Source organism: Ixodes scapularis, unplaced genomic scaffold (assembly GCF_016920785.2).
Source record: "Ixodes scapularis isolate PalLabHiFi unplaced genomic scaffold, ASM1692078v2 ptg001348l_1__unscaffolded, whole genome shotgun sequence".
Taxonomy (NCBI): Eukaryota; Metazoa; Arthropoda; class Arachnida; order Ixodida; family Ixodidae; genus Ixodes; species Ixodes scapularis.
This window is the reverse complement of record NW_024610139.1, coordinates 1-24,295: the sequence shown is the minus strand read 5'-3', so window position 1 is coordinate 24,295 and position 24,295 is coordinate 1. Positions and strand designations below refer to the sequence as shown.

The 24,295-nt window shown below is 47.4% G+C and overlaps 2 protein-coding genes across 2 annotated transcripts; one reads left to right on the top strand and one right to left on the bottom strand.

Annotated features, from left to right (window-relative positions):
- Window positions 1-6,319: 6,319 nt before the first annotated feature.
- On the bottom strand, window positions 6,320-6,920 carry LOC8024525 (neurocalcin homolog). Its single transcript, XM_002406109.3, has one exon. It carries the CDS (start codon window positions 6,902-6,904, stop codon window positions 6,320-6,322), a length of 585 nt encoding a protein of 194 aa, XP_002406153.3. The 5' UTR covers window positions 6,905-6,920.
- Window positions 6,921-6,991: 71 nt separating this feature from the next.
- Window positions 6,992-22,982, top strand: LOC120848677 (the record flags this gene model as incomplete). The annotated part of the gene is made up of 3 exons (XM_042288244.1): window positions 6,992-7,065; window positions 21,616-21,924; window positions 22,085-22,982. Coding segments are annotated over exons 1-3 (1,281 nt in total), but the record flags the coding sequence as incomplete, so codon positions are not given.
- Window positions 22,983-24,295: the final 1,313 nt, after the last annotated feature.

Sequence of the window (24,295 nt, the reverse complement as noted above, 5' to 3'; positions counted from 1 at the left end):
TCAGGCTAGCGGTTATGCTGCACTGGCTACACTTATCATCTACAGCTGGGAGACAAGTCGCCCGTTGAGACAAACTAAATTCTAGGCTGTAAAAACATACACACACACACACATACACCGATTTTGTTTTGTATGAATTGCGATAGCAGTTGTTTAGGACAACTTTAAGGACGACGTCAAAGGCGACCCTAAGGACGACCTGTAGGACGACGTCAAGGTCGTCAGGTCCTTCGAAGAGGGTGCGAATGTAAATGAGGGCGAGAATGTCAGCCGAAATGGTCTACAGTGTATACCTATACTGCCCCTTAGAAGGCCAGAAAGTTCAAAAAATCCGGACTGGCGGTCGCATATAAAGGACGCGCGTGCGCACTGGGTTCTCAGCAGCAGGCACGGCGCGCCGTCAGGGAGCACGGCAACGAAAAGCGGTCGGCGCTCCGGTGTCATCTGTGTGACGTCACCACCGTGAACAAGTTTTCGTGAGATCAATAATTCAATCAAACACTTGACTGAGGGAATAGGGGCAGTCGTGTCACACGGGCGGGCCGCCCCGGGTGCAGCGTTCAGGGGGGTGCAACTGTGCAGTGAAAGGTGAGGGGGGGGGGGGGGGGGGGGGTCGCGGTGGGCTACCGCCCCGGGTGCCGCTTACCCTAGTGACGCCACTGAATACGGGACACTCTCCCCGTTTGCATTGGACAGAACGACTGCAGCGCCATAAACCACTCCTGTTGGAGTGCATGGGTTATTTGGCGACGCCTCTCTCCCCTTCCTCTCACCGCCAGAGCACGTGAAGATGACGCCTCGGAATAGGAAGACCTAGAATTGGGTAGTGAGCTCACCGCCCTCTCCCGCCCATGCTTCGAGGTGACGCGTTCTATGTCAGAGGCCGACGGGGGCGCTGCTGTCGACTTCTCCTGAAGCGTCCTGGATACCGGTCACGGTGTGATCCCTACTGCGTCCGTCCGCGTGTGTTTGCGTTCGGCTTCGGTGTTGACGTCGAGTGAGTGCAGTTTGCGTGTGGTCGTCTGCGTGAATTTGCCGTGTGATCCCTGTGATTACCGTTGTCTTGCAGTTTTATTCTTTGACTCGAATGCAAAAACGCCTAATCATCGTCAAAACTTCTGTTTCCCGTCTGGCTATAGAGCAGGATACGCTCGCGTGAAGGACGCGCCAAAGGTCAAAAAGTCAAATTGGACGTTTAGTGATTTATACAGCGTAAGGTCAGTCTGCTAGCATAAGGCGACACTGGTTTACACTGTAGATGAGCACTTTTGCCAGTACAGTACTACTGCTAACCTGGGGTCTTTAACGTGCACCAAGCAGTATAGTGGCACACTACCGCACGCCGGTACGATGCTCATCCAGATCGAAACGGGCAGGGGTGGGGATCGAAGCCAGGATCCCTGGGTTCTGCAGCGCGAGCTTTCGCTCCACGTGCTCCGAGCTGAGTCTGCGCCTTAGCCCACTTGGTCCTTGTTTTCGCCGCTCCTCGTCTTCGGTGTACCCGAAGACGAGGAGCGGCGAAAGCGGTTGGATAAGAACTTATGTTGAACGGAAAAGACGTTGGATGAGACCTCTGCTGTGTGCGAATTACATTTTGAACCACAGTACGTAGTTTGAGATTACGTGCACGTTATCAACGGTGAAGAGATACGCGTTCAGTGTGGGAAACCGATGCGTTCGGCCGACGTAGTTCCTATGATTGTTCCGAATCTTCTAAGCATTCTAAGAAAACACCAAAGCACACACGCGCTGACACGCACGCGATCGCGGAAGTGCGCGGGAAAGCTTCAGGAGAGGCAAAGACAGCCTGGCAACCAAAGTTACTGGAGCAAGCTAAGTTTCGCAACTCCCTGTGTGTATAATACACCACAGAGATCAGATTCAGCGCATTGTGAGTGTTCTTTCTTTGAGTGTTTGAAATTTATTTTTGTGTGCGTCTGTTTCCTTGCACTGTGAAGTTTAGTATGAATCAACAACTCGCCTTAGCTCAAGTATTGCTATTCAAACTTGGCGGGCTAGACAACCCGGAAGCAAGACTCGACTGCAGCGCTGCTAGTTCTTGTGACCGCCATTGAGCCTACGTCGCAGACGGAGCTGTGAAACTTAGAGTGCCTCCCCCTGTTGAAACTAAACTTGCTCCAGTAACGTTGATCAGAATGTCGTCACGATGGACTTTCACGATGCAGTTAACTGAGTGGTCGAGACGAAGCCGGAGATCATTTTGCATCGTAAAAGATGGCGACCCTAACATATGCATATCTACTGTTGGGTTCGCTAGCCGGATCGAGTTTCTAGAGATCACCGGGATGCTTTCGAGACGAGCGATGTGAGATTTGTGGACGAATACCGGCTGACCAAAGGGGTGACTCGCTGGCTGTGCGACCAGCCTCGCGGAAAGCTCCAGCGGCGTCGCGAAGAGCCCCCCCGTGTGCTGACGGTCGAACAACAAGTCCTCACAGCTCTACGCTTCTACGCCGCTGGCGGCTTCCAGGAAACTGTCGGGAGTGACGAAAACATTGGTGTTCACGAGTGCTCTGTGAGTCGCGTACTTGTTGATGACACCAACGCTATCATCGATTGCCTCGGATCGAAGTGGCATGTGTTTCCAGCAAACTCAAGCAAAAAAGGCGCTCACAAAAAGGAAGTTCTTCGAGCGATGCAAGTTCAGCGGCGTGATCGATAAATGTTCTAATTACCTTTACACGATTCAACACGATTGTGTTTTCATTTGAGTGCACCTCATATAAGCGATTTGGCTGAGCGGAAGGCCAAGCAACGGTAACAGGCTTTAAGTTGAGCTAGTTCGTTCATACTTCAGGTAGAGAGAGAGAGAGATACTTTATTTTAGAGCTAATACTTCAGGTAAGGCCAGATGTACTGAAATAAACATACACACTAAGAAAAGACCATACACACCGTGGGACTAACAACTGATTTTTTTTTCCTCGTCTTCTACTACGAACCCCACTGAGGGAAATATTCTCCTTTCTTCTTTTTTTGCAGCCTTCTTCATCAAACATTAAATCCCCGAAGGAACATTTTTTTCTTTTTCATGCAGCAAGAGAGAAGTTGCACTAACGCAGTCAAAGACCAAAAGTCAAATTTGTCGTTAGTTGTTTATACACCAAGAGGTTAGTCTGCCTGAACATGGCGACATTGTTACTCACTGTACATAAGCAATTTAGCTAGTGATGTATGACTGCTAGCCTGGGGTTTTTTAACGTGCACCACGCAGTAGTGATACACGGTCGAGCAGCACAAGCTAAATCCAAATCCCGTTCCGGGGCGTGGCACAAACGAGTGTTCCAGTGGCCCTTCCGTTCTGCTCACGTTTTGATGGACGGGCCTTGGGCGTTCAGCTCATCCATAATTCTGTCCCGCAACTCGTCCCGCTCAGGCTTGGTCAGAAAACTGTCAGTGGCGGCCCTCACTAAAACTTCGTTTCCTGTCAAAAAGTCGTTCAGAAGCGTAATCTGGTGGGCCGACACGCGAGGACTTCACTTCCGCTTCTTCGTGTTGTCGGCAATGGCTGCCTGCCTGCACAACGTAAAAAGCTGCAGCAAATGCTAATAGTTTTTGTGTGACTTAAAGGAGCTGTACAACGATTTTAACGTTAAAAGAATTGGCATCTTCTACTTTTGACATTGTTCATCTTGTCACAAAGGACAGAAAGCACGCCTCCTTCCTTCAAAATGTTGCGAATCCGCCGCGTAATCGCGAGGCAAAACTTAGAATATTCCTCGACCTGCAGCCGCGAGCGGCGGCCATGCGAGACACGCAGCATGACATCAATAGGTGTCTTGTAGAAAGATAGCAAGTTGAGCGAATATCTGCTCGATAAAAGGTTTTTTTTATAAATCTTGTCGTTCTAACATAAATATAAATGCGTCAAAAACCTGGTATCATCGACAAAACTTTTATTATACGGAGTTTTAGTGGCGCCATCTATCCTAGGTCCACAAAACCCTCAGCTCTATCTACTACCGCGAACATCGGAACGGGAACAGCCGCCAGAAGCCGGAGGGGAAGGGGGACAGGGCCAGACGGGCGACAAGCAAATACTCGTAAGGTATTTGCGACAGGTGTGGCCGGACCTGGATGAGACTTTCCTCATTTCACCATATTGTTCGCGCTGCGCCCGCCAGCACTTGGTTACGCGGTCTCGCGAGCGGATGAATTCTCGCTGCTCACTGTTGTGTGATATGCAGGCGAAGGCAACGCCAGGCGAAGAGAGAAAGGGGGAACACTAGGAAGGCGGGAGATGAGAGCAAAAGAGGGCGACGGGAGCCAGGGAGAGCGCTAGGAACGTTAGAAAGGAGAGGGGGTTTCCCGCCTTTTTTTTTGCAAGCCATTCTAGTGCTTGCCCTTTCTCCTCTCTCCTGACGTTACCTCTGCCTGTGCTGAACCCAACTAGTGACACGGAGTATAAAAGAGCTTCACCGGAACCCCGCGCCACCCCAATGACGTCACAGCGCATGTGGCTCGGAAGATGTTAAAGGAGTTGAGAGCTGCCGAAAACAACAATCTTTGTCCATTTTTTTTAAAATAAAATCTAGGACATGCAGGCAAAAGCAGTTTTTTGTTCTTTACTTCAGAAAGGTCGAGACAGCAACTCCAACATTATTTAAGCAAAGCACTGAAACTGTTGCAAAGCTTTAAGTAAACTAAATATTTCATACGACAAATTTCAACAAAAACTAGTTTAATTAAATTGCTCTGCACTATACGTTTCGGATATTTAAGAGTACTGCTTTCTAGAACCCTTCACTTCCGAATTTTACGATTCTCCAAAATTCCCTGTAGAAAGCTTAAAAAAAAAAATGATGTAGTTTCAACTTAATCGCCACATTTCGGTGAAGCACACAGGACACGTCACTGTGCAGTTCTCTTCCGATGAAGTTTGTTGGCGATATAGATTAGGCTCCCCCCCCCTCCCGGCAACGTCATGATGCAGTTTCTCCACCGCTTTTTCCAGCATCTAGAGCAGGCAGATATAGGACATACGAAGCGCAAAACTGTCGCTTTATTTCTTTTTTTTTTATTTCTAGCTTAAAATTGCACTCTCAAAATTAAACTTTTCTTTTCTTTCTTTTTTTGCAGAACAACTTTTTTGTGCTAAATGTGGTGATCCAAAGGACCGCAGAGCCGCACCCTGTGCTTTCGATAATTTCGAAAGTGGTTGGAACTTTGAATTCATTCGGAACTCAGAGATCATTCTACGTTATGTAAGCCACTATAGGAGGTATTCACTGGACGCCATATTTGAGGGCGATGTTTAGAGCGCATGCCCAGAACGAGCTCACATTAATAGCCTGCTAAGACCGGCTACCTTGATGGTGCTAAATGCACGCTCCAGAAGGACTGCGGAAGCTCGCCGTCAGCCCGCGCTCAGCAGCCGCGCACACAGATATGGCCGCCAGTGAATAGAGGCTTTACACACGCGGCAGAATAGAGCCGCCATTGCTAACCTTCTCTTGTCTTACGGAGATACCGAGCCACTGGAACGGGTGTTGACGAGCCTCCAGAAAGGCCAATGCTGGGAAGAAGGACACAATGGAATCTAAGATGGCAAAAACCTGGACTGCTATGGTAATGACGAAGTGAAGAAAATGGAATAAGCGGAAACAAAAATTAAAGGGCAGTTATGGCGGCGCCCATGCACAACTGCTGTAAAGCGTCTATACTCCCTATAATCTACGTATGTACTGGCTCGTATCTCGCGCCGCCCCTTCAGCCGCTTCTAGAGCCACTAGCCGCTTCCGGTAGCGGCGGACGCAGAGTGAAGATCTAGCTCGAGATCGGCGGCGAACAGCTCGTGGCCCGGGCCCACCTCGAGCGCCCGACTTGCATGCGCAGCTGCGAGCATCCGACTCGATGGTCCCGGAAAAATTCTGCTCCACCTATGAGGAAAAGGGTACAAATAAATAGCGGCTGAATCCCCCCTAATATGTTGCCGAGTGCTTAGAGTGGCTTCAAGTATACTCCAAAGAGCTTGACGAGAGGACAACCGCAAGTATCGATTTCGCTAAGGGAAAATGATTAAGGCAAGATTTCAGTTATGTCAAGAATTTTTATCCGTGTAATGTTGTTGTACAGGTTGCTTATCGTTAATCGATTCTTGCCATTCGTGGAACGTGAGCCTTAGCGACATCGTGCCGTGGTATATCGCTCACTATTTCCGACACTGATATTGTTCATAGATGCATTTCTGTACAGACACAACAAAACTGCATCAAAGAATATGTGAGTGTCTCTCTGCCTCTCTCGAGAATGAAAGGGTAAGTGATCTATTCGACTCCGAGATAAAGATCGAATCCCTTTACTGGAAGGGCTTCGTGGGGGAGTCTAGTAGAATGTACAGGACAGAAGGGTGACTTCTGGCCCCGTCCAGAAACTCTTCGAGGCTCAGCTTTCCGTCCTTATTCTTATCCATCTTGCGGAATAATATCTCGGTCTGTTTCTCAGGCGTCATGGACTCGTCTTTCGGCGGAGAATACATCGGGGACGCGAACATCTTGCGAACGGCCGTGAGCATCTCTATCATCTCCTGCTTTTGAATGAAGCCGTCTCCGTCCAGATCGTACAAGGTAAAAGCCCACCTGAGTCTCTGCTCCGGTGTCCCACGACTGGTGGCATTCAGCCCACACATGAACTCGCGGAAGTCGATGGTCTTGTCCTTGTTAGTGTCGAACGTGCGGAAGACATGTTGGGCGAACTCGGACGGATCCCCCTCGGGGAACTGCCTGTGGTAGACCTCCTTGAACCTCTCCAGGGAAATGCGTCCACTGGGAAACTCTTTCATGAAGCTCCTGTACCACTCTGCCACCTCCTCGTCGGTGAACGCAGTGCACTGGTGCAGGTCTTCGAGCCCACGGAGCTTTAGCTTGCTTTGCATCTTGCCCATTTTGTACAATGTTGCCTTTTTTTCTCTGCCTCGCGCACTGTGCCTCGCGTCTGGTAAACAGCCAAAAGAACCCACGACAAAAAAAGGATGGCAGATCCTCGTAGTCCGTATAATGGCGGAGACGTCGAAGCAGATGGTGGCAGTAATAAACACCTGGAGAGGTTCGTTCGTTTTATTTACTTGTTTTTTTTACCATAAGTAAAAAAGTCAGATACTGCTCATGGCTTCGGTAGAATGCTTTGAAGCCATGCGGCTCATGATCTCGTGCACGGTGCTTGCATCAAGCTTCTTCGTCTACGTTGTTCCAAATGTCAAATTTGAAGTGAGATGTTTTGACAGCTTGAGGCTCCTCTGCCGGAGTACGGTTGCCAGTTATCTGAAGCTTTGTCCGAAATCACAGGAAACGCTTTTCCGCCCTCCGCGAACGTTTAAAGAGTTCGCGACAGAGCAAAGCAATATTACATGAGCTTCCTAACACCGAACCTAATGCTGAGGAAGTCGCACTTTTGAATCATGATGATCGGCAGTCGCGTCTGCTCTGCACACGAGCCAAAATGGCGGCGCCCACAACAATGTGTGGGAGCGGAGTGCCGATACTAGTGGCACTAGCCGATACTTTAAGCGCAGCTTATTTAATAGCTCTAATCCATGCCACTAAGCCACTTCGCTCGTAGCGCCCTTTCGGGCGTTACGAGCGAAGTTGTTTGGATTAGCCGTTTCTTATGAAAAACGCATTTCGTTCCAACGCCAAGCTCGACCGGTACAGTGGTCAAAGTTATAAAAAGAGTAGAACGCCGGACTATATTTTTATACAACTGCGTCACGTACATAAAGTCACCGCGACCAGACTTGTCACAACGCCATGCGACATCAGAAGATGCCTTGACGTCAACGTCGTCATCGAAGTTGGCAACGTGCGCTACATGACATCAAGACTGCGTTATGACGTCATATTACGTTGACAACGACGACGATGTCAACGTTGGCGTTGATGACGACGACGACAACGTCACGGGACGTCAAGATGACTGCGGCGTCCTTGCCAATGCGACCTCATAAGGACGCTTGGTGTCAGTTTGTCGACGTCGTTGTCGACATGACGCAACTCGACGTCAAGAAAAATGTCTCGACAACTTCCCGATGTCGACGTCGACGTCATCATCGACTACGTTACACGACGTCAAGACTTCGCCGTGACTGCGCGTCGAGTTTGACGCTGTCGAAGGCGACGACGTTACACGCCGCCAAGGCTTCGTCGTGAAGTCGTTGTGACGTTGACGTTAACGATGACGTCAGGGCGACGTTAACGTGACGTCATAGCGATGTTTGACGTTGCATGGGGCGTCGACGTCAACGTTGGCATCGACAACCACGCCCACGTTGTTTTCGACGCGGCGCCCGACGGCATGACCGCGTTACAACGGCGACTTAATATCGCGTAACGGCGTCGTCCTCCACGCGACGCGATATCACGGCTGTGTCAGAACGGCGACTTGATGTCGCGTAACGGCGTCGTCCTCAACGCGATGTCACGACATCTTGGCGTCGCGTAACGTCGCAGTCAACGATGTCGTCATGGCGCCGTCGTAACGTCACGTCGTCGTGTCGTGGTGCTTTGACCTTACCTCTGACGTCAAAAGCATAAAAAAATACAATACAGTCCCTAAAGGGCCGTTTATACTCCAACGTCGACGAACGCAACGCACGCCGGTGCAGACCGACGTTCGTCGGCCACTACGCCGCCCGAGAAGCGCCCGAACGATGGTGTTTACAGTCCAACGTAGACTAACGCTGGACCAGCGCGCCCTGACGAACTACCTCACTTTGCGCATGCGCGTCTCCGTGGCAACCGCATCGTCTCTTCGGGTTATTTATGGGCGGTAGCTTGCGCCAGCTATCCTAGATGCAATCGGTCAGTGTGGTTCGTCCTGGTGTTGTCATGTCACGCTATAGTGACCGATCATACAAAAAAAAAAGTGTTTTCTTCTCGGTTATTCATTTGTTGAACTTGCTATCTGTATGCTGCTGGATAGCCTGCTCATATCGCTCCAGTTTCTGTATTATCTTCGTATTTTAATAAAAGGGAACGAGTAATTAAAGTAATTCGTTACTAACATTTTTGACGAAATTGAATTACAAATTACGGTCAAAAACAATTAACGCAGCAATTACAAAAATTAGTTGAAAAAGTAAAGGATTACAAACGATCAGTTACTTGTAACGGATTACTTCCCAATTCAACGTGCAGGCGTATATTTTTACGGTTCATTTTAGATCGTGCCTGGGTATTCAGACACCCTATATATATATATATACAGGGTGTTTGTTTTTTTTTTTTTTTTGTTTTTTTAAGCTTAACAGATTTGTTTAAAAAAGTCGTGGAATTTACCCTTATGCCGCTTGTGGAGGTGGGTTATACGACCAGGGGGACATATTATAGGGGCTAATCGTAACGATCAGTCGACTAATTAATTGAAATTCGTTAATTAACTTTTAATTATTGAAAATAGACATATGGTTCCAATTAGAAACTTGCTCAGCGTCATCGAAAACAGTCATTTTCAGAAAGACTTTGAGCGCGTGAGAAGCGTAGTGTTGTACTAAAGTTACCACTCGTGGAGCAGGTACAAGGCTGGGGCTAGATAAGAGACGGAAAAATCGCGCGGGCGCCTTATCGCAACCGCTAGCTTTGTACCTGCTCCACGAGTGGTAACTTTAGTGCACTACTACGCTTCTCACGCGCTCAAAGTCTTTCTGAAAATTACTGATTCAGTGGTTTTCGATGACGCTGAGCAAGTTTCTAATTGGAACGATATGTCTGTTTTCATTATTTCAAAAGTTAATTAACAAATTTTAGTTAATTTGTCGACTGATTGTTACGATTATCCTCCTATAATATGTCCCCCTGGCCGTATAACTCCCCTCCACAAGCGGCATAAGTGTAACTTTCATGTTTTTTTTAAACAAATTTGTTAAGCCTAGAAAAAACACCCAATACAGGGTGTCACAAAAGAAAATTTACACGGTCTTTTTTACCGCAAAACTAAACTAGACATCGCCAAATGCTCATTCTCCGCCCAAAGGTGGAGCTAGAGGTCACAACCAGATGCCAAAGTTTCAGCCCGATCCGATAAGTTAATCAAAAGTTATAAGTGATTTTCTGAAAATTTCAATGGGAAAATGGAGCCCATTCTTGCCCGTTTTCGGTTTCTGGTGCCATAGAGCCCCATGTGTTTGAAATCTCCGTCGGCCGCCATTTTCCCATTGAAATTTTCAGAAAATCACTAATAACTTTTGATTAAGTTATCCGATCGGGCTGAAACTTTGGCATCTGGTTGTGACCTCTAGCTCTACCTTTGGGCGGAGAATGAGCGTTCGGCGATGCCTAGTTTAGTTTTGCGGTAAAAAAGACCGTGTAAATTTTCTTTTGTGACACCCTGTATATACACAAAAGCACCGTTAAAGTGAACATTTGTCAAGCTCACCAAAGCAGTTCGGCAGCCATATTGCTCGAGGCACTGTTTCACCACCTGGTACAACGTCATTTCGGGCACAGGTTCCGATGGGTATGGGGAGTAGACGATGCCATTTTCGATCCGGGCCTGGAGTGTCATTCTTTCTCGACGCGTTTTATTAAATTACCTGGAAAAAAAAAAGTGGTCGGTGCATAGGTTTACTATGCTACATAAATATCGGCAGGAGCTGAAGAAACGTCCACAAACTCCTGCCGCAGGACGATTTCGGGTAAGCAAGAAGCGAATGCCCGCGGCTAGGGAGTCCGGTAAAGCCAAAGCTGAAGCTGGAAATCTATTTTACCAGCCGAATTCCAGGCTGTTTCCACCCAGAAATGGACAAATTTCTCGCTGGAAATTAGTATTTTCCTCATCTAGCTGGGAAACTTTTAGGTGGATTATGTACTTCCAAGCTGGAATTTCTTATTTTTAGTATGAGCAGCATCCATTACCAGCTGTGAACAGGATTTCCAGCTGCTGCTGTATAATTTAGCCGAAAATGCAACAATGCAACTGGAAATCTTCATTTCCAGCTGGAAGCTGCAGCTTATTTTTATGTTGGCAGACAATAATATACTGTAAGCGACCTATTTTTCGCGGGCTGAACATTTCACAATTTAGGTTAAAGCTGAATTTTCGGAATAATTCGCAGGTTATAATTTTCGCGACGCGCTGGGATCTCAATGTGTCACAAAAAAAAATTTACACGGTCTTTTTTACCGCAAAAATAAACTAGGCATCGCCGTACGCTCATTTTCCGCCCAGAGGTAGACCTAGAGGTCACAACCAGATGCCAAAGTTTCAGCCCGATCCGATAACTTAATCAAAAGTTATAAGTGATTTTCTGAACATTTCAATGGGAAAATGGCGGCCGACGGAGTTTTCAGACACATGGGGCTCTATGGCACCAGAAACCGAAAACGAGCAAAAATGGGCTCCATTTTCCCATTGAAATTTTTAGAAAATCACTTATAACTTTTGATTAAGTTATCGGATCGGGCTGAAACTTTGGCATCTGGTTGTGACCTCTAGCTCTACCTTTGGGCGGAGAATGAGCGTTCGGCGATGCCTAGTTTAATTTTGAGAAAAAAAATACCGCGTAAATTTTCTTTTGTGACACCCTGTACATTCCAAAATGTGTTGACATTTTATCAGAATTGTTCGCGGGACCTATTTTTGGCGAATTGTAGTTGATTCGGGAAAATTAAGTCGTTTACAGAATATACAAAAAAGACGTGGCGAAGTTTGGTACTGAGGTATTCCAGACAAGAGGAAAGTATAGTTGCTGTTGCAAGTTATGACTACACTGAAGGTCTCAAAAAAAGGTGAGCGCGCAGGCGAGCTCGTGAAAAGTGGACATACTTTGACCTGAGACAGGGAAGGAAAAGAAAGGCACGTCTCCGAAGTCCGAACACACAGCTGTTTTTGGATACGCTGTGTGTTGACCACGTCCCTTTTACGTTATCATGCTTCTACCCTGTCTCAGGGCAAGTCACATCAACCGAATGTTTCTTGGGTTCAGCAGAGCAAGCAGGCGTCTTTGCCCAGGTCGTCTGCTTGCTTCCGCGCCTTCATTACGCGCCGGGACCACGAAACGCTCTTAAATGTATTGCAAACGGACACAAAAAAGCGGTTTGTTTTAACAACGCCCAACAGGTTTTTATTGTTTTTCAATACTTTTACCTGTACTAGAACAGATGCGACGGCCAGCGATGCACAGGATTGGTTGCCGTTCCTTCACTAAACGCAGAAACTATCAGAAACTCTGCTCCCCGCGTCGTAGTAAATCGTACCCCGTGTCCCCCGCATAGGGACGCCTCGGGGAATGCGTAGCTCCTTCCGCTGGTCGGGGGTTGGCTCCGGACGTCGCTCAAACGGGCGACAGGTGTCAGGTGTCAGGTTTGCGATGACGTAGCGGCGTCAGAGTGGGCAGATCCGCCACTTGAGTGTTGCTAGGATACGTTCCTCCTTTCCATTACGTCACTTCCATGTATCTTTCCTAAAAAAAAAATCGCTCGTAGGCCGCCGCCATGTTTCTGATGCTGATGCGGCTGGTGCGACTCTCGCGCCCTCTATCAGCTGGAAATTTTCTGACACTCTCTTGGACTGTGAGGACCCGCCCAGCGCGGTTCTCTACCACCGTTTTTGTGGTTTTGCATTCGACATTTTCTCGCCTTTCTTAAAAGTTTCTACTTATTTTTTTTTTTTTTATGCGTGCTGTTTATTTTTTCTGTGTTATCTTCTATTGTGAGAAAAAAGTTTTTCTGCTTTCCATTCACGGGAAACGAAGGAGGTGAAGGACGTCGAACGACCCCCGACGCGATTTTGCGAACATTGTTCTCCCCCCTCTTACAGATAATCCGCGTAGAATCCTCAGTCATCTCCAAAAATAGTTGTCCGGGTCGAGGTGGGAAACGGGGCAGTCGCGTTCGTTCCTTTGCCTTGGTGCGGTTGTGAAAAAAGGAAGCTCTCCCCAAAACGTGCCCCAAATCGAAGTCATCTCGGATTCCGTTCGATCGTCAAGATGGGACTGTGGTCGACTGTGACTGTGTTATTTGAGATCTTTCTCAAATAAATTCTTTTTGGATAACGCTGCATCGTGTGGTGCGTACGATATATGTTCGAATGTTAACACTTCCTCGATTGTATGTCCGTGTCCTGTCCATCGCTAAACACGTTATTTGTGAGCGTGAAAAATGCATGCCTTTCGGCCCTCTTTTGTTGCAATTTATTTTTGACAGCAAAGCGATTTGTCGTTTCACATGCGGCGAATAGAAGCGCCGTCAAAACTTATGGTAGCAAAAAAAGCACAAATGACTAGAACTATACATTCCTGTCTCATTCGTTCTGTAGCGCGCGTACCCAACAAAAATAGTACAGTTCTTTGTTGTTGTTGTTGTTTTTTTTTTTTTTTGCTTTTTCAAATGTGGTACAATGCTTTCTCAATGTCCTCGGGTAAGTAATAGACGATAATTTAGCCGCCAGCAGCGTTTGAAACTGCCCCTACGCAGGCTGCGCCTATTGAAATCACAGTCCACTCGGTTAGGGTTAAGAGGGACGCCGGTGAGAGTCTAGCCTCAAACCCGGTGACTGGGCTCGAAAACAGTTTGGTGCCCCTGGGGTCGAGTGTTTTTTTGTTTTTTTTTTTGGAAAGCATTTTTCTAAAAAAAAGTGTTTGTGAGTGCGAGTGCTTTTTGGAAAGCACGTGCCTTTCCAAACAACACTCGGCCCCGGGGGCAACAAACCGTTTTCGAGCCCAGTAACCGAGTTTGAGGCTAGACTCTCACCGGCGTCCCTCCTAACCCTAACCGAATGGACTGTGATTTCAATAGGCGCAGCCTGCGTAGGCGCAGTTTCAAACGCTGCTGGCGGCTAAATTCTCGTCTTTTCCCGCTATATTTTGTGTTTCATGGTACATGTATTTTCCCGAGGACATTGAGAAAGCATTATACCACATTTGAAAAACACACAAAAAAAAAAAAAAAAAAAAAAAAAAACTGTGAACTATTTTTGTTGGGTACGCGCGCGACAGAACGAATGCGACTGGAATGTATATTTCTAGTTATTTGCGTGTGTCTTTTTTTTCTTGCGAGAAGTTTTGACGGCGCCGAGGGATTCGCCGCATGTGAAACGACAAAGCGCTTTGCTGTCAAAAATAAATTGCAACAAAGAAGCGCCGAAAGGCGTGCATTTTCACGCTCACAAATAGCGTGTTTATCGATGGACAGGACACGGACACACAATTGAGGAAGTGTTAATATTCGAACATGCATATATACAATATATACGATGCAGCGTTATCCGAAAAGAATTTATTTGAGCTCAAATAACACAGTCACAGTCGACGATAGTCACATCTTGACGATCGGACATAATACGAGATGGCTTCGTTCTGGGGCACGTTTTGGTAAGAGCTTCTTTTTTTTTTTTTTTTTTTTTTTTTTTTTTTTCACAACCGCACCAAGGCAAAGGAACGAACGCAACTGAAGGCCCGTTCACACTCTTGTGACCGTCTTCGACCGAGAGAGACCAGGCCGGTTTTTAAGCCTTTTGCGACTTCTTAGGACCGGATGCGATGCAGCGGAGCTGGTCCTAAGAAGTCGGAAGAGGCTTAAAAACCGGTCTAATCTCTCTCGGTCGAAGTCGGTCGCAAGAGTGTGAACGGGCCTTGACCCGTTTCGCACCCCAACGCGGACAACTATTTTTGGAGACGACTTAGGATTCTACGAGGATTATCTGTAAAAGGGGGGGGGGGGGGGGGGGAGAACAATGTTCGCAAAATCGCGTCCAGGGTCGTTCGACGTCCTTCACCTCCTTCGTTCCCCGTGAATGGAAAGCAGAAAAACTTGAATGGCAGGCACTTATCAGCCTTATTTCTCACAATGGAAGATAACGCAGAAAGGGTACGCAGCACGCATAAAAAAAAAATTAAGTGGAAATTTTCAAGAGGGGCGAGAAAACATCGAATGCAAAACCGCGAAAACCTAGGTAGAGAACTGCACTGAGTGGGTCTTCACAGTCCAAGAGAGTGGCAGAAAATTTCTAGCTGATAGAGGGCGCGAGAGTCGCACCAGCCGCATCAGCATCAGCAACATGGCGGCGGCCAAGGAGCATTTTTTGGAAAGGTGTATAGGTTAATACTGCAGATTGGGCGATTTGGTAAGGCATCATTACGAACCAGCGCAAGTAGGCAGTTATTCAAAATCCAAACACAAAAAAATACACTCACACAGCGCCCCGAAATTTGAGATCATGATGGTGATGGTGATGATGCTAATGAGGACGACGACAATGATGATGATGATAATTTTAGTCAAAAAATAAAAGTTTCAGTAAAAGAAAAAGCCCATCACACTTTATTAAAACGTCCCCGCTCAAAACTCTAGAAATGTACAAAGTTAGCGCGATATCGTTTAACAATATTTACAATGAAATTCCAGATTATACAATATATACAATCAGTATCAATACAATCTTATGTATTTTCCTTTGCACGTGAATGGCACCAAGGCTGAAAATGAGCTGGTGCAATCAAATCTAAAAAAAAAAAATACGCTACGTCACTGCGTTATTCGCGTGTATGTGCCAGCAGAACCAATCAAGAGACAGTGCGCAGGAATCCCTGTGTCTGTGGCTCCTCATACCACGGACGTTCCACGCAGCAGAGGGCTCTTGAAAATGATTGCCACATGTGTTCTCCCTGGGCAGAACCGTGCCCTGGGGTGCTATTCTGGTCGCAAACGGGTACCTTTCGAGTTGTGACGTATCGAGAAAAAAGGGGCGGAGCCTCAAACTAGAATGATTCTTGTTTGAGGCTCCGCCCCAACGTTCGGGTTCACGCACGCGGTCAGCTAGAATCTGACGATGCACTACGTCGCGGTGACGTGCCCACCCAGTTGGGGCGAAGAAATCCCTGCATTTCCCCCTGTTCTTTTTGTTATCTTCTTCCTTTCCTCCAAGACTTAGAACGAGCGAATAACGGAGAAAAGGCTACCTTCCGGAAAATGGAAGGAAACAGAGAAAAATAATATTATCCTTTTATAAAATACGAAAGTTTATTACAATAATTATGACGTAAAGTAAATTTAGCTAAGATATCTGAGCTTTTTTTCTCGAAGTCTTTCGCTACGGTCTTTGAAAACAAACATGGCGAAAACCGCGGTAACGACCTTGAGGTGTTTGTGTCTCATTTGCGTCGTTGCTTTCCCTGCTTCTGCACGATACGGATGGCATTACGAGAAAAAAAAATATTACGTGAAGGTGCGCTGCGACACCGATCATCCTTTGTGAAGCCGCAGTGAACATAAGTTGCAAATGAAATTTCCTGTTTGCCAGTGAAGGAGACTTCAAATGGATACAGAGCTGACGACGACTCTGTGGTAGTATATGACAAGTCATGAGATCGACGCAGAGTGCAACGGTTGTGAGCATTGTGTGGATGATGCAGGAAAGTTTCTTCGGGCAGTTTTAATAATGCTTTGCTTCTTTGCTCACTGCAGTGATTATGCCGGTATAGTCTCCATAAGCCATGCTCTTCTCTTTCGGCGCTGAAGAAATGCACGTGACGGCATAATCTCGGGCAGTCTTTTTTACTTATTCTTATTTGCAGAATAGCTCGTGCAAAAAAAAAAAAAAAAACGGCTTTTTCGTTTTTACACGTCCCTACATAGGTACCTCGCTTTCCCATTGGCTTCATCGCGCGTGACGATTCAACGCCATTTGCCATGGAAACGTTCGTGAAACTAGAAAGCCTCTGTTTGCCGCTAACTGTCATTTTTCGAGTTCGGGTTGTGACGACAAAATGACGTAAGAACAAGAATGCACGGGACTATTTGCATTGTTTTAACTCGACAACCCTACCCTTGGCGAGTTAAACTCGAAAGAACATGGCCGCGATGCTCGTCGGATCGACCGCGGCTGGGGTTTGACATACGATCGGTCACTTGATCAACGCGCACACGAATACTTTCGTGCTGTTGGATGAGCCCATTCGGCGGCAGGACCGGGTCGAAGAGCACAGTGAGCTGGCGTTTGACGTCTCCGATGTAACGCTTCGCGAGATGCAAGACTTGTTATGAAGCTTGAAAGTGGTGGTGTTGTTGTGGCTCGTACGGTAGCGTTGCTGAGATTATGAAGACGGTAATAGACCTTTATTCAGCGTTGTCGTGCATTAAAATTCAAAAACTCACCTTGACACAAAGGGAACCACGTTTCCGCGAGCACAGAGGCAGCAGCCAACGATGAGAAAGAATTTGGCCGCCGCCACGACCGCCAGCGATCGCCCCAACGGCAAGAAAACAAACGACAAGCTCATTGAGGTTTGTGTAGTGCTGACTACTGATTCATCAGACGACAAAGGTGAATGATGTAAAACGCAACGTAAGTTTGCCAGCGTTTCGCAAAACGAATTCGTTTCGTTGAAAATTTAATTTGTGGAATTCGTTAACGCCTTGAAAGTTTGACAGGGACTGCATTGTGAACCCAGGCTCCACACAAGTGTTTTCTACAGTGTGTGCTTTGGCTGCATGCATATAAAGACAAAAACACTTCCTATATGGTGCATAAAATAACATAAATTTCGTTTATCTTGATAATGTTGACTATTTATTGAGTGCTGTTGAGAGTAGTGGCGTAGCCAGGAACTTCTAAGGGGGGTGAGGATGGAGGGGGGTTGAGGTGGCTGGGATGTTCATTACTTGGGGTGCGGGGGGGATGGTGTCGGAATTTGTGTGTATATTCTAGGGCCCGCCGGATTTGGGGAGGGAAGGAGCGAATCCCCATAAACCCCCCCCCCTCGTCGCCCCCCCCCCCCCCCCCCCCCCCCTGGCTTTGCCACATAAGGGGAGCATCCTACATTCACAGGCTGCTATAAGCATGTGCATAGCCACCGAGCTCGTACCACAATGGCAAGATAGTTGCTGACATTCTTCACGTTACGTAGCAGTTCTTTCTTTAGTACATATGCTCGCTTTTTCTTCACACATCTACTCTGCCTCCGCTTGACGTTTATGCTTGATGGTGATAAGCCAACAGTGCGTATTTGCTCTGCATCACAGGCAAATTTGAAAAATCCAGCTCACACTACTTTTTAATTTCAATGAGTTACCTTCATTTTTGAAACGACAATCTATTTAATTGCTATAATAACCTTTACATTTAACACACGTGTGTTGAATGTAGGACAATTCTATTTTTATTGTTTTTCTTGGTCACGAAGATGACAACCATCCACAAGACACTGGCTAGATTTCTCGTCTACAGTGGGTAACAATGTTGCCATACTCTGTCAGACTAAACTGCTGCTTTCTAGACAAGTAACGATTCATTTTAGGACAGACTTGTTCGTAGTTAATTGCAGGGCATCGAAAAGTGTTCTTATGACTTTCCGATGACTAACTTGCAATTCCAGCAGCTTGGCGTGAAAAGGTAAAATATCTAATTGATACAACAAAATGCCATCAGCAACCCATTCAGATTTTATTGCGTGAATGACAGTAGGTACAGACCGCAACAAATTGTCAACTGAAGACATAATCACAAAGCGTGCACTAACTTCGAAGCGGTAGAAACCCTGAAGTTTAAACGTCAACTTACCACCATGTTGTTAATGGCAAAATGGTGTTTGCGGCAAAGTGTTGGAGTCCTTCAGAATGGTGACGGTCTCCTTCAGACCGATGATGACGGTGACGAAGGTTTAGTTAGAGTCTAGGTTTAGTCAACGCACCCGACGACGTCGGTGTGCTTGTCATGGTGGCGACGAAAGCCTTCTTTCGCACATCCCTCAGCTGCCTCGGTCCGGGGTTTTGTCGACCCAACCGTCTCTTCCCAGCCGGTTGACAGCGATACTCACGACGGCCGTCACGGCTCTGATCACCATCCACTGGGCATTAGCTATGTGATCATCGGGGGCAACCGCGCCCTTGTAGTTCCCCGTTGCGAAAAATCTCAGTGCGATTCAATTAGTAGCTGCTGCTCGACAGTCATCATCTCTCATCGTCGCCGTCTCTCGTTGTCACACTGCGATCACACGGTGCTTTTCGACAAGCGGTATTGTGGTCAGAAACAGCCGTCGTGCATCGCGAAGGCAACCGGGTGCTCGCGGAAAACCCGTCATTGTACGCGTTGGTCGAGCCATCGTTGAGCAACAAGCATCGCCGCCATTTTCTACGCTCTAGAATCCTGCCCAAAGCTTCTTCCCCTTCGTGCAATAGAAAGAGGGGTTAAAAGCACGAGCCCATCACCCCGAACGATCTTGCACGAACGTTGGCTTGCACTGCGCAAGCGCGCCTGCTCGACAGGAACGTTGAAAGCCTGGAGCACGTTCTTGTAGCTCCTACACACGCACTAGCTCGCACTCATAGTGAAACAGAGAGTAGGGTGTGTCGAGTAATACCGCAGTTAATCTAGTGACGCGACTTCCGCTATGTGCTACGTAGGTCGGACGTGGTCATACGTCACTTTGTCGTCACGGTCCGAACTCGAAGAGTGACAGTTACGGCAAACGGTTGCTTTCGTGTTTTGCGAACGTTCCCATGGGAACCGCGTGGAATTATCACGCGGGCTGTGGCCAATAGGAGCGCGCGGTTCGTAGGGGGGAGGAGTTTTCGAGAAACACGAACGTGACCGTTTGTGACCAGAATAGCACCCCTGGGGTAGGCTGCATACAATGCTTTCTCGAAACAGGCAATTTTAAGTGAAACATATGATGCATGCACGTGTGCCAAGCGGGACACGCATCCAGGCAGTCGTAAATTGAGCGGTTCTAAGGTCCGTGTCTGGTTGTAATTTGAAAGAGAAAAAAAAGTGGATCAAGCGATTGTCAATGTTCCCCTATCCAAAAATCAAAATAACAAGCAAAAATCCAAGTGCCGAATTTGAAGTTCCCGCGCGATCCGCGCCATTGCAGTGACGTCAAATTTTGCGGTCTCCTGCGAGTCGACTTTCTTTCGCACCTCCGCTCCAAACCACCGCGACCCGAAGCGAGGAGGTGAGGAGCGGGATAGAAGGGCGCCGGCGAACCGGGAAAAACCGGTTTCTTCGTCCGGTTCCCCGACTCACCGATCATCCTCTGCTCGGGCGCAGCCAACTTTTCCGAGGGCGGATATAAATCCAGGAGCCGACATCACACCGGACTCTGATTTTGGGTATTTCAAAAAGGGCTGTAGTGCGTTCGCCATTGCGTTAAAAAACATGCTTTACGATTGCCGTTATTAAATGTTATCGAAATGTCGCCTACAAAGCTTCTAGATTTCATGATTTTTGACGTCACCTATCAAAAGAAGCGAGGAGGTGAGGAGAGGGAGAGAAAAACGCCAAAAATAAAAAGGCGCGCGCGCGCGTGTAAAAATTTTTCTTCGCGATGCGGGTTTTTTTTTTTTTTTTTGCGTGTCTATGATTACAACTTGCATCGTTTTGGACAATAAAATATACGGCCTTTGGGATATTGAGGTATTTAGCGCACAAGGTAGAAAGAAGAAGGACAAAGCAGAAAAGAGCGCTACTCACAACTACGTTTACTAATAAAAAGGGAAGAGAAAGAAAACACCTAAATAATCCGCCGCGGACTTTGGGCAAGCAGACTTCAAGCTCAACAGCGATATAGAAAAGCAAAGTATAACATCCGCTACAAAATACAACTAAACATCGCAACGGCTAGAGCCAAACGTTATACGAAGGAGCTGAAGCAGCAAATCTGGAGACGGCACTGCCATTCATTCAATGAAAAACCGGCATTAGAAGAATGTGGCGGACATACAAAGGCATGTCCGGTAAGAAAAAGAACAATTGTACGGGACAAAATCTCGCTATCAAGCTCGGCATCACGGAAGAAGATCTTGCAGTAATGGCAGGGGAACACTTCTTCCCGCAACCAACAACACAACAGCTGCAGCAACGCTACAAAAAGAGGGTTCCCGAGCTCGACCATGGGTCACCAGCAGACGCCCCATTTAACATGGGGGAACTTATAATGGCTCTGGAATCAGCAAGGAACACCGCACCCGGACCGGATAAGATCACCATCACGTCTCTCAAGAACCTGCCAGAGGAAAAGAAGACGGAACTGCTGGCCTGGTTTAACGAAATATGGGAGACAGGACAGCTGCCCGAAGAATGGAAACTGTCAACGGTTATTCCAATTCCCAAGCCAGGCAAGCTCACCGACTCAATCCAGAACCTAAGACCAATCTCACTCACTTCCAATTTGTGCAAGACCATAGAGAGGATGGTCCTCGCGAGAATCACGTGGCTCCTCGAAATTGAGAGCCAGGCTTACTGCGCCAGACAAACAGGCTTCAGACCAGGTTTGTCAACGCAGGATAGTTTGGCCCTTATTCACAAGGACATCACCTCCAAACGACCCTCCTACAATCCACGGCTGATCGTCACAATCGACATAAAGAAAGCTTTTGATTCTGTGCCCCACGACGCGGTCATACGTGGTGCAGTCAAAAGAGGAATCAAAGGGAGACTCCTGAAATTCATTCACTCTTTTCTGGACAAAAGAAAATACCAAACGGCTATAGGACCAACCAGAGGACCGATGACAGATAACAAGATCGGTGTCCCACAAGGAGCCGTAATCTCGCCAACACTTTTTAATATGGTGATGGCAGATCTTGCTCTTTCCCTAGAAAAAATTCCTTTCTTGGGATTTACCATTTACGCAGACGATATTACTATTTGGACAAAGAACTGCAGCACGTCCACGCAAGTCACCACGCTTCAAAAAGCCCTGGACACAATTCAAGACTTCTCCAAACAGACGGGGTTACAACTCTCAACCGAAAAAACAAATTACGTCGCCATATCCAACGCCAGAGGGCGAGATGAAAAAGTTGGAGACAAGATCAAGCTCCTCGTCAATGGCCAGCAAATTAAATCTCAAACCTCAATTAAGATACTCGGTATCGTGATTGACGAAAACGGAAAGGCGGGAAGCTGGTACCAGCAAATCAAAAGTCAGTGGAAGCAGGCACTCAATATGATCAAACACACCACCGGCAAAGCGTGGGGAGCTAAAGAAGACATCCTCAGGACCATGGTTAAGGCTTTCCTTGTACCAAAGGCAACTTACGGAGTGAACTACCTCAGTCTAACCAGAGCACAAAAAAAACGGACTTGAAGCACTTAACAGGGAAGCCTTGAGAGTAATCACTGGGCTTCCCAGGTGCACCAAGGTGGAAGCGCTTTACGAGATCGGAGGACTCAACACGATCGAAGAAATAGCACAAGAAAACAAAATCAGTCAAAACTTGAGGCTTGAAAAAACTGAACCAGGAAGAAAGATCCTGAGAGCTCTTGGTTACAACAACGAGGTCTACCAAGTTTTTACGAAACCTCCTCCACCATGGGAAGACGAGATAGTTATTGATACAAGACCGACCCCGCAAAATCAAGGAAAAACACAAGTTAAAAGAAGAAATAGCGCTGCCAGGAAACACGACACCGAGGTACAATCACTTCTTGAAGATGACACTAACGTCATTATTTACACGGACGCAGCCAAGGAGGACAAATGCACAGCTATGGCTCATTATTGCGCAAACGACCAGAGAAGAGTCGCCGCCTCCCTGGGCATTACCACCAGCGTCAAGGAGGCTGAACTTCAAGCCATCAAGACGGCGGTCGAAAGTGCAGAACAAGAAAAACATAAAAGCAACATTTATGTCTTTACGGACTCTAAAGAAGCCGTACGAGAATTGAAAAAACATGATAGCCGCAGCAAAACGGTTAAAAGCATTAAGGCTACGGCCCGACAGCTTCGAGCTGAAGGCCGTACCATCAAGATACGATGGATCCCCGGACATCAAGGTATCCACGGAAACGACGAGGCACATGCAGCCGCACGGGAGCAGCTACAGGCAGTCCCACCCGGCCAAGGCTCAGTGCACCCCGTCGTAGATGAAGACATCGAAGACGACGTCGACCCGTCGGAAATCAAAGCACAAGAACGGCTAGAAAGAAGACAAAGACTCGCCGATCTACGCAGGCCAGACGAACACCCCCTTCCATCGACATCTTACAGTCGGTGGGAGCGTGTATGCCTACGAAGGTTGCGTACAGGAACCGCCATGACATCGGCTTTGAAGTATAAATTCCGGAAAAGCAACAACGGGGAAGATTCCGAAACTGACATGTGCGATCACTGTCAAATACTGGCAGACATCAAACACATCATCTGGGATTGTCCCAAAAGTGACATCAAGCGGAAACTAGCTTTGAATGCTTTACCGCCACAAGAAAGACCATCCTGCCTAAAGGAATGGGTTCTTCCAGACGGCACCCCCGAGCACAGAAAAGCAATTTTGGACTCGCTGATAGAGTTCATCAAGTCCGCCGGACTTGATATTTACATTTAAACCCAATCCCTCCATCGCCTCCCCCTGTAGCCAATGACGAGTTTCAAGGGCAACAGGTACCCCACCTGAAAATAAAACATTTTCTCACTCACTCGCCGCGGACTCGTGCACCTGCCACAGCCCCGTGAATGATAGCGGCTAGTTCATCCAAGCTCGTGCGGGCCCTTCCTTGTTTGTTCAAGGAATTTCCTTTCCTTGTTTGTTAGCGTAACGGATTCAACGCTAATACAGTTCCTGTCCTCACGAAGGATGTAGAAGGCTTCCAATACCTCGCGGGTCAATTCGTGAGGAGAGGAACTGTATTAGCGTTGAATCCGTTACGCTAACAAACAAGGAAAGGAAATTCCTTGAACGAACAATGAAGGGCCCGCACGAGCCTGGATATGAACTAGCCGCTATCATTCACGGGGCTGGGGCAGGTGCACGAGTCCGCGGCGGATTATTTACGTGTTTTCTTTCTCTCCCCTTTTTATCATAAACGTAGTTGTGAGTAGCGCTCTTTTCTGTCTTGTCCTTCTTCTTTCTACATTGTGCGCTAAATACCTCAATATGTTAGACTACCAACTAGCCCAAATGTCAACTTTACTGAACTTTACGGCCTTTGGGGTGTCAGTGCCCCTTTAAGCCAAATATTGAGGCTTCAAAACACCCCACTGCCACCCAGAAAGTACAAATATTCAGTATGACCCCCCCCCCCCCCCCCCCCCCCCCCCGACTTCGAAATATTCTTGTTTTCTAACGACCAGCAAAAACGAAAAAGAAAAGTGTTGTTGCCTACTTCATTTTATCCTGTGTCGAACCGCAGCGGAAGACTAGGGGCCTCCACAGCCAATCAAGCGCAAGTTCAGAAGTGACGTCGCCTGGCTCCCCGGGCGTGTATTGGTGCGTGACGATACCTCTGGATGGCGCTTGATTAGCTGTGAAAGCCCCTAGCCTTCCGTTTTGGTTAACACGAGATGAAACGATGTATGGTCGGCGCTGGAAAAAGTAAAATGACCCTGTAGAGGAAAAATCCTTTG

Bases quoted from the DNA above. Each gene is read 5' to 3' on its own strand.
- LOC8024525 (XM_002406109.3), bottom strand. From the start codon at position 6,904: ATGGGCAAGATGCAAAGCAAGCTAAAGCTCCGTGGGCTCGAAGACCTG.